Source organism: Stegastes partitus, unplaced genomic scaffold (assembly GCF_000690725.1).
Source record: "Stegastes partitus isolate 25-593 unplaced genomic scaffold, Stegastes_partitus-1.0.2 Scaffold389, whole genome shotgun sequence".
Lineage (NCBI taxonomy): Eukaryota > Metazoa > Chordata > Actinopteri > Pomacentridae > Stegastes > Stegastes partitus.
The window spans coordinates 195282-206374 of record NW_007578120.1 but is presented as its reverse complement, the minus strand read 5'-3'; the positions used below and the strand labels follow the sequence as shown (position 1 = coordinate 206374).

Sequence of the window (11093 nt, the reverse complement as noted above, 5' to 3'; positions counted from 1 at the left end):
ATCTATCTATCTATCTATCTATCTATCTATCTATCTATCTATCTATCTATCTATCTATCTATCTATCTATCGTATGGGAAACACACACAATACAGTTAGTCAGATTGTTGTGCTTTTGTTGTGTTGTTTTGCTTTGTTTGTGTTTTCATTTTGTTGTAAGAACTTGTGATGTCTTACTCTTTTCAAATGAAAGGAATGGAATGAAAGCAGCAGAAGTAGTGATCTGGTGATCAACATGGTAAATCTAATGATTGGTTATTTATGACAGCTTGATGCCCTCACTTGTCTGGTGGCTCCTAGAGGAAATGCCAGTGCCCCTGACTGCTCCAGATGGCCCTGCTGGTTCTTGCTGGGTCGAGGGCTGCCATCCTTGATGTGGCCTCCTGCCTCTGCTATATCCACGCCACTGTCCTCACTCAGAGTCTGGCCACTGTCTGACAGCTGGGACAGGGTGGCCCCTGGAGGGGACATGATAATGTTAGCATTTAAACAGGCAATACATTAAAAGACATTTTATAACTTTGAAGTCACAAAATAAATCTCTAAGTGAATCTGATGTCTTGTCCAGTATTGTATCCTCTCTCTCTCTCTCAATTTTTTTCCTCACTGTCTTACATCAGACTTCTCCTGTTTCAGGTCAGTTAAGATTACCAATATTACTTATATGTAGTAAATGCCAGAATAATGAGAGAGAGAACTTTTTAGAGAATATTGTACTACTTTCTTCAAAGTCAGAAGTTCATATACACTAAGACTGCTATGCCTTCAAACTATTATGGAAAGCCCAAATGATTATGTCATGGCTTTGGAAGTTTTAGATAGGTTAATTGACAACATTTGAATTCATTGGAGGCACACCTGTGGATGTATTTTAAGGCACACCTCAAACACACTGCTTCCTCAGGAAGAGAATTGTGGACCTCCACAAGTTTGGTTCATCCTTGGGTACAATTTTCAGATGCCTGAAGGTTCCACATTCATCTATTACACCATCATATAACTTGTTTGTTTTGTTTTATCGAAGTAGGGTTGTGTCATTAAAGACCATATGGACATGTCAATGAGCCTACAAAATGTCGGGACTCAAGCTACATTATTTCTTAAGTTATGGCACTTCAAACATTGCATCACAGATTGGCGCGAAGAAAAAACAAATCGTTATGACCCCACCCCGGTTAAGAATTTTTAACTCAAAAACTAATGTTACCTGTGACCCCAGATTTCAGATTTTATGTTTTACTTAATAACAGACATGTGCACAGAAAAAAAAAATCAAGCAAATATGAAATGGTCAAGCATGAACTTTCTTTTGAAAAATTTGGTGAATTCAGGTATACATATAACATGTTGATTTTAGGCATCATTTGCAACCCTGTGTTTAATTATAAGTTCAATTTAGTTGAAATTTGTTCACAAACCTGGAGAAGAACCTCTAATTAGTGTAGTGAGCACCATTGTAGCACATGTATACACTCGCTGACCATTTTATTAGGTACACCTGTTCAACTACACGTTAAAAATATCTAATCATTCGGTCACATGGCACTGTATTGAGGCAGCAGACATGGCCAAGAAAATCTGCTGAAGTTCAAACTGAGCATCAGAAGGAAAAAAAAAAAGGGATTTAAGTGACTTTGAACGTGGCATGGTTACTGGTGCCACACAGGCTGGTCTGACTATTCAGAAACTGCTGATCTACTGGGATTTTCACATACAACTATCTCTAGGGTTTACAGAAAATGCTCCAAAAAAGAGAAAACACACTTCATTGGTCAAAAAAATATCTTGTTGATGTCAGAGGTCAGACGAGAATGTCCAGACTACTTTGAGATGTTAGAAAGCCAACTTATTACTACTGTTAGTAACTCAAATAACCACTTGTTACAACCAGGGTATACAGAAGACCATCTCTACACAAGCAACATGCTGAACCTTAAAAGAGATAGGCAACAGCAAAAGAGAAGGCTAAGAACAGGAATCTGAGGCTACAATTTGCACGGGCTCACCAAAATTGGGCAATAGAAAAGTGGAAAAACGTTGCCTCGATTTCTGCTGTGACATTCAGATGGTCAGCATTTGCCTCAGACAACATGAAACCATGGATCCATCCTGCCTTGTATCAATGGTTCAGGCTGCTGGTGATAATGTAATGGTGTAGGGGATATTTTCTTATAGTAAGGGAAACATATCAAACTCTGCCAGCTAAATCATTACCAAAAAATTTCTTCACCAATATGTTTGTAAAGGTGTGTAATAACATGCTTTAAAATGTCAAAGTTTAACTCCCGTGGGAAACCCTGAAAAAAACTGCTCAAGTTAGGGTACAATGATATATGGTATAAATGATTGTCGAGAAATCGATTTTTGTTTTTTTAAATTGGGCCTCAAGTAACTTATGAGCGGTCAAATCAGGTTTTTTTTTCATGATTCTGAGTTGATTGTTAGCATTTATATTTCACCACAAACCCTTCATTGTTGAAAAAGGCCACACTCACTTTTACATTTACATTCACAGTAGCTTTTATTTCACATACTTACACACTGCTCAAAAAAATAAAGGGAACACTAAAATAGCACATCCTCGATCTCAATAAATGAAATACTTCAGTTGAAAAACTTTATTTACTACATAGTGGAATGCATTGAGAACAAAACAAGATAAAAATGGAAATCAAAATTATTATCCCATGGAGGTCTGGATTTGGAAACATACTCAAAATAAAAGTGGATAATCACATTACAGACTGATCCAACTTCAGTGGAAATTCCTCAAGACAAATCATAATGAGGCTCAGTAGTGTGTGTGGCCTCCACGTGCCTGTAGGACCTCCCTACAACGCCTGGGCATGCTCCTGATGAGGCAGGATGTTCTCCTGAGGGATCTCCTCCCAGACCTAGATTAAAGCATCAGTCAACTCCTGGACAGTCTGTGGTGCAACGTGGCGTTAGTGGATGGAACGAGACATAATGTCCCAGATGTGCTCAGTTGGATTCAGGTCTGGGGAACGGGCAGGCCAGTCATAGCATCAATGCCTTCACCATGCAGGAACTGCAGACACACTTCAGCCACATGAGACCTAGCATTGTCATGCATCAGAAGGAACCCAAGGCCCACTGCACCAGCATATGGTCTCACAGTGGGTCTGAGGATCTCATCCTGGTACCTAATGGCAGTCAGGGTACCTCTGGCTAGCCCATGGAGGGCTGTGCGGCCCTCCAAAGAAATGCCTCCCCACACCATTACTGACCCACCACCAAACTGGTCATACTGGAGGATGTTGCAGGCAGCAGAACGTTCTCCACGGCATCTCCAGCCAATGGCGAATCTGCCAATCTTAGTGTTCTCTGGCAAATGCCAATCGCCCTCATGGTGCTGGGCTGTAAGCACAAGCCCCACTGGTGGACATCAGGCCCTCATACCACCTCATGGAGTCTGTTTCTGACAGTTTGAGCAGAAACATGCATATTAGTGGTCTGCTGGAGGTCATTCTGCAGGGCTCTGGCAGTGCTCCACCTGTTCCTCTTTGCAAAGCGGAGGAGGTAGCGGTCCTACTGTTTGGTTTTTGACCTCCTACAGCCCCCTCCACATCTCTTGGTGAACTGGCCTGTCTCCTGGTATCTCCTCCATGCTCTGGACACTGCTGAGAGACACAGCAAACCTTCTTGCCACAGCTTGTATTGATGTGCCATCCTGGATGAGCTGCACTACCTGAGCAACTTGTGTGGGTTGTAGACATGCCTCGTGCTACCTCTAGGGCTGAGAGCACTGACAAAATGCAAAAGTGACCAAAACATGAGCCAGAAAGGGTGAGAACAGAGAAATGGTCTGTGATCACCACCTGCAGAACCACTTCTTTACAGGGGTTGTCTTGCTAATTGCCTCTCATTTCCACCTGTTGTCTGCTCCATTTGCACAACAGCAGGTGAAATTGATTCACAATCAGTGTTGCTTCCTAATTGGACAGGTTGGTTTCGCAGAAATGTGATTGACTTGGAGTTACATTGTGTTGTTTAGGTCAGTGATTCTCAACTGGTCGCAACCTAAAAGTGGGTCACAGACCTGTTCTGGGTGGGTCGCAGACAGCTGGTCAAAATAAATAAATAAATAATATATAATGTGCGTCTCAGGTTGGACATGTTTTTTATTTTGAAAAACCTTTTATTTTGGCAGGCATCAAAATCATAGTTTGTTTGACGTTCATTTTAAGTTTGTGTTGATGTTGGGACCCATATAATTTAAAATGTGGATTTTTGTACATTGAGGATAAAAAGGGACAGAAACCCCAATGTGTGCTCTGTAGTGAAGTGCTTGCACATGAGAGCATGAAATCATCCAAACTGAAGCGCCATTAGAAACTAAACATCCTGCATGCAAAGACAAGCCGGTGGAGTTTTTTCATAGACGACTCCAGGAGCTGAGGACTTCACAAAAGTGTCTGACAGCATCTTGCTCCAAACAAGAACAATCTCTCGGCGCAGCTTACCATGTAGCTCACCGCATTGCAAAGGCCAAGAAACCTCACACAATAGCTGAAGAGCTTATTTTACCTGCTGCCATGGATATGGTAAGAGATGTGCTGGATCAGTCAGCAGTGGACAAGCTGAAAACCATACTACTGTCCAACGATACCATAACTCTGCGGATTGAAGAAATGTCTGGTAATATAAAACAACAGACCACAGCCCGCATCCTGGCAAGCCCTTACAGATGGACAAATCCACAGATGTCGCTAGCCATGCCATTTTGCTGGTTTATGTGAGACATGTGTGGGACGGTGATTTGCAAGAACAATTTCCCTGCAGCAGAGACCTCCCTACCATACAAAGGCAGAGGACATTTTTAACACCCTGGACTTGTATTTGAGCTCATTGGGCCTCAGCTGGGATTACTGTGTGGGAATCACTACTGATGGTGCTGCCTCCATGACCGGCAAACATTCAGGTGTTGTGAAGTGAATTCTGGAGAGGGCACCTGACGCGACGTGGAACCACTGCTTTTTGCACCGAGAAGCACTGGCGGCTAAGGATATGGTACCTGTGCTTGATGAAACATTAACAAATGTCATCAAAGTGGTGAACCACATAAAACAGAGTGCAAAGAATTTCCGCTGCTTTTCAAATCTGTGCAAAGACTTGGGCTCTGAGCACATGCAGGTGCCGTATCACTCAGAAGTCTGCTGGCTGTCGAGGGGCAAAGTGTTTTCACACTTTTACGAACTTCAATCAGAAATCGCCACATTCCTCTCAGAGACCAAATGCAGTACATTTATCATGGAGCAGATACTGCTTAGGGTGAAATTTGGTACAACATGTTCTCAAGGAAGGGGCTGCAAGGTGGGATCTTTCTACGTGGAGTTTGCATGTTCTCCCCGCGCAGTGTGGGTTCTCTCCGGGTTCTCCGGCTTCCTCCCACACAGTCCAAAAACATGTTGAGGTTAATTGGTGATTCTAAATTGTCCGTAGGTGTGAATGTGAGTGTGCTTGGTTGTCTGTCTCTAAGTGTAGCCCTGTGATAGACTGGTGACCTGTCCAGGGTGTCCCCTGCCTTCACTCTAAGTCAGCTGGGATAGACTCCAGCCCCCCTGTGACCCTAGTGAGGATTAAACGGTGTATAGATAATGCATGGATGGATGTTCTCAAGGAAGGCGGCGGTAGGAGTGATCAAACCAGAGACTCGACAACAGAGGGTGCAGCTGCACAGCATTCACTCCATGCCCACCTACAGACCCGGGACTATCTCATTCTACAGAGCATGTCTCTGAACCCCAGTGACTATGAATGGACATTAGGTGTGCATGGGTATGAGCCAGTTCCAAAACTAGACCCCATGGCTCCTGAGGAGCTACTGAAGTTCATGAGGTGTAATTGTCGTGGAGATTGCAACAACAGGCGGTGCAGCTGCAAGAAGAATGGGGTCACGAGCATCTCGGCCTGTGGAATCTGTAAAGGCATTACATGCAGAAACTGCAGTCATGATGTTGTTGAGTCTGAAGAAAAGTCTGAAGAAGACATAGACAATGACTCTTGAATACGCTGAGTATTATATAAGTATGTGAAATAAAAGCTACTGTGAATGTAAATGTAAAAGTGAGTGTGGCCTTTTTCAACAATTGAGGGATTGTGGTGAAATATAAATGCTAACAATCAACTCAGAATCATGAAAAAAAAACCCTGATTTGACCCGTCATGAGTTAGTTAAGGCCTGATTTTTTTTTAAAAACGATTTTTCGACAATCATTTATCGGTACCCTAACTTGAGCCGTTTTTTTCAGGGTTTCCCACGGGAGTTGAACTTCAACATTTTAAAGCATGTTATTACACACCTTTACAAACATATTGGTGAAGAAACTGTTTGGTAATGATTTAGTTGGCAGATTTGTGACATATCTCATATAATGCCCTTACTTTTGGTACACTTTGGGCCCACTTTGGGCCCCAGTTAAAAAATGGTTTAAATGCCACAGCCTACCCGAGTATTGTTGCTGGCCGTGTCCTTTCCTTCATGACTAGAGTGACCCATCGTCTGATGGCTACTTCCAGCAGTATAACGAGCTATGTCACAAAGCTCAAATCATCTCAAAGTGATTTCTTGAAAATGACAATGACTTCACTGTACTCCAATGGCCTCCACAGTCACCACAATTCCCATGGTTCTATTATGTCAATATGAACTAAAATCTTTAAGAAATGTTTCCAACATCTTGCGGAATCTATTCCACAAACAATTAAAGCAGTTCGATGGGCCAAAATGGGGTCCAACCCCACTCTAGCAAGGTGTACCTAATAAAGAGGCTGGTAAATGTGCATTGTTATGACAGAAGCACACACCAGCAGCAGCAGATGCGTGTTTATTTTCTACCATCACAGATATGTTGCATGATAAAATTCCACAGTCAGTGTTGTTCTGGATCATACTAATAAATTACAATTGTGTTCAATAATTGTATCAGTATATAATATGTGTTTCTGCACAGGGAGACAACACACAGACTGTGTACCTCTTTGCTGTATTCTGGACTCTGCAGACAGTCGGTTCATGTCTGTTACGATAGCTCTCTGGGTGAGGGCAGGTGAGCAGGGCCTATCAGGACTACAGGGTGGGGCTGCAGGTGTTATTACGGAGGGACAGGGGGAGGGACATGGTGAAGGATGGGGTGATGGATGAGGGGATGGCATGGGAGATGCCAATTTGGAAGATGATCCAGACATAGACAAGACAGAGGAATTTTCATAGGAGCTGGATCTGCAAGTAAGCTTGACACATGGCTCTGGCTTAGCAGGGCTGGAGGAGTCCTGATGGTGCAAGAAGCCTGGACAGGTGTGGTGTCCTGACCTGGGCCTGTTATGGTGGGCAGTGTGGTGGTGGACATGATGAGCGAAGAGGGGGATGTCGTGGTGCTCAGAGTCGGAGAGTTGAAGGGAGCTCTGGCAGGTGTGATGGAGTGCATTGAGGGAAGTGTGGTGACTGGCACCAGCATAGGCGTGTTGAGCAGATGTTGGGGAGTGTTGGTGGGTAGTGGGAAGGGATTTGAGTGACTTATGAAGGCAGTCCTGGAGCAAACGAGTGGGGCCAGTGAAGAGTCGGCTTGAACCAGCTGACACCAGCCGGGCTGAAGGCTTCCGGCTGAGCTCCTTCTCCCTGGATGGCTTGCTCTGGACCTGGAGAGGAGCAGCTCTTAGAGATGATGGAGATGATGGAGCCTGCATTCCATCCTGTCAGTAAAAAGAAGGCAACAGGGTACAGAAATACTTAGTGACTGGTGTACATTCCATTTCTGAGCAATGTCTTTAAGATTTTACTCCTTGTTGATTAGGCAGCACCCTGGTATAAATTAACAATGTTGAGTCAGTACCTGGATGTCAGCAGGTTGCAATGATGAGCATTTAATATCAAACCCATTCGTCTATCTTGATGGATTTGAAAGTGTGATATATGAGACTTATTTTTTTTAAATAATTTAATCAATAAAAGAAAATCAGTTATGTGTAAAAAAAAAAAAAAAACAACTTAAAAATTTTATGAAAAGTGTGCACGCAGCATCTGTAAATTCCTTGTTATTGAGTATCAGACATGGAAAAGGTAAACTCTTCCAGGAACAATAATTGCTATACAGTGAGGCAAATCCTATATGAAAATACAGTGAATGGCAGTTTTGAAAAACAAGCATTGAACAGTATGAGAAAGTATGGTATAATAATCTTGTGTACTGTAAATTTCAGTCCACAAGAGTCAGTTCAGTCACATTCTAAAATAACTGTCATTTTGTAGTGCTGTGAGTTAATAGACATATCTGAAGAGCTGCTATAAAGGCAGCAATCCGACTTGCTGTTATTATTACCCAATGTTCCAGAACACTTTGAAATACCAACTAGGTAGATGAATTATCAATCCCTGGTGGTTTTGTTTCAGGATCCCTGCTTCAGGCCCTGCCTGAGCCTCAGCTCCTGCCTCTGTCTCTCTGTCTGCATCTGTGTGTGTCTCTCTCTCTACCTCCCTTGCTCACCCTCTCAGTCACTCCAGCCCTGATTACAGCTATTGGAGTGAGCTGTGGCTATCCGCTCACCTGAGCCCAATCATCCACCTCCTGCTACAAAAGCCCTCCTCATTCCACCACACCCTGCCAGACCATAAACTTTTGTCCTCCATGTTTTCTGTTGACCCCCGCTCTGTTTCCTGCCTGCCTGCCTTGATCCTCAACCCCCGAGCCCATCTGCCCCTTCAGTTTTGTCCCCTTTTGTGAGTATCCCCATTTTGTTGTTTTAGCTTAGTTGTTGGTTTTGTTTAGTTTTTATATTAGGATTACGTAGGTTTTCCCCACTGCCATTAGCTGCATCGCTCATCATGAAGCGGCAACTTCAATCAGAACTTCACTCTCCGTTCTCCAGCCCCATCAGACACTTCTCATCCAATCCCAGCTACAACCAGGAAACCTCTTCTCAGGCAAAGTCAAAATGTAATTACATTCCTCAACTTTTACTCGTTTCAGGGCTTTTGTCCGAAGCAGACAAGCATCCAGACAAGCTGCCACATCTGAAAAAAATTGGCGTGCTCCCAGCCTCCTGACAGATCCTCTGGCCATGTCCCTCCAGATGAAATCTCTGACCAGACCATTGCCGGTTTTCAGAAAGCATTAAGAGAAAGACTTTATCTGTCATCACTCTGACAACAAAGCTAAACTATTCAGATTTCTGAGAAACTCACAGAACTGAGGTCCCATGACCACAACAATCCTCCATCTTTCAGATGCTGAGGCTGCACGCTGAAGCAGACAAGCCTGCAGAGAAGCCGACTCATTCCCTCATGGCACCCAGAAACACTTGTCGTGCTCCCACATTTCTGACAGTTCTCCTGACAATGTCCCTCTACATAAAATCTCTGACTAATTTGCCTTTGGTTTTCACAGAGCTTAAGGGACAGTCTTCACCTGCCCCCTTGCTGATGACAAAGTACACTAAACTAAAACTCCAAGAGCTTTCAACATGTAACAAACCAAAACAATCCTCTCCCCATTAGACGCCATGCTGTGCACCCGAGCATGACATCACCACGCTCTAACTCCGCCTGGGTTGCCAGGTGTTCTGGTCTTCTGTATTCTGTTCACTGTCTGTACATAAGAACCAATGCTTCATGCTTTTAGTCAGTCACTTGTTCAGAATCTGTATCTTCATGTTGGCTGATTGTTGCAAGTAAAATTTTGCTTTTGTGTTAAGAGACGACTCTGTGTGCTGATTTGGAGCAGTTAGGACTCCACTGAAAAAAATGTTCCTAACAGTTCATCCTACCAACCAGCAACCTACCCTACTGAAACCTGTTCCCAGCTCCATCACTACAGCCACTTCTGGCCATGGGATACCAACTCACCTATCCTTCCATGAAACTCCCCAGCAACTTCATCACCAGATCTATGAAGGACTAACAATCAAGCTTCAGCTTATTTGTGTGGTCCGAGCTAGAAAATTGGAGCGTAAATCTTTAGCTGAGGTTCAGGATCAGGAACACACCTCAACCACTCCCCTTCCTGTTGAACGTCTATACATACTACTCTGCCCTTCCCACTTGTTCACTCTTGCTTCTTGTGCCTCACCTCTTCTCCTCTTCCTTGGGGGTTCGACCAGCCCGGGATCCACTGTTGATCCCTGACTAGGCATTTCCCCACACAGCATCAGCTCATCTAAGTCTTCACCAACACAATGCTCATTTGCGTCTAACAAACAATCAAGCTTCAGTTTATTGGTGTGATCCTAGATAGCAAAATGGAGCATAAATCTATAGTTGAGGGTTGAGAGCAGGAACACATCTCAACCACTCCTCCTCCTGTCAAACGTCTATACATACCACTCTGCCCTTCCCACTTGTTCACTCTCGCTTCTTGTGCCTCACCTCCTCTCCTTCTCCTAGGGGGTTCGCCAGCTCAGGATCCGCTGCTGATCTCTGAGTAAGTATTTCCCTACACAGCATCAGCTCATTTAAGTATTCATCAACACAACACTCATTCGCGTTCAATAAGCAATCGAGCTTCAGCTTATTGGTGTGGTCCTGGCTAATGAAATTATAGATCAATCCCTGGGCCTCACAAAATAACAAGTGGGCCTAAGGATGGGCCCAGCATCCCCACTCTCAGGTCTAACTTGTGTTCCAAGAATTCTGGCACTATTCAACTAAACTGCATTTTTGTTTATGTTGTGAAAAACACAAAATTCTGATTAAGAAAAAAAAAAAAGTGACGTAAATATGGAAAAGGTTTCCAATTTGAAACAACCACAACGACATGGAAGATCATTGTGATACTTTCCACAGCCACAAGTACGTGAGGGTCCACATGAAATTTCATCATATCCTTAAGAGTGCATCCACGATAGGACCAGGCGGGGGTGGCACAAGCCATCTCACCGATTTCAATGAAACTTTGCCAGTTTAAAGGGGTCCACCCAAAACTACTTCAGTCTAAGTTTAAGGAAATTTGGTCAAACTGGGGGGATTTCACCTCCCCTCCTTGTTTTTTTTGCAAAAATGACCAAAAATCGCCTAAAAAATGGTCAGAAGTATAAAGCTCTACTGCTATAAGAATTCAACCAAATCTTTTCATATTTTC

The 11093-nt window shown here is 43.5% G+C and overlaps 1 protein-coding gene across 1 annotated transcript in view; it reads right to left on the bottom strand.

Moving 5' to 3' along the window:
• whrnb (whirlin b) overlaps nucleotides 1–11093 on the bottom strand; it is a 113812-nt gene that overhangs the window by 5540 nt on the left and 97179 nt on the right. Inside the window, exons 8-9 of the mRNA XM_008285164.1 lie at nucleotides 6999–7713; nucleotides 283–458 (exon numbers count right to left, since the gene is read on the bottom strand). Coding sequence (XP_008283386.1) covers nucleotides 283–458; nucleotides 6999–7713 — 891 coding nt within the window. The remainder of the gene's footprint in view (nucleotides 1–282; nucleotides 459–6998; nucleotides 7714–11093) is intronic.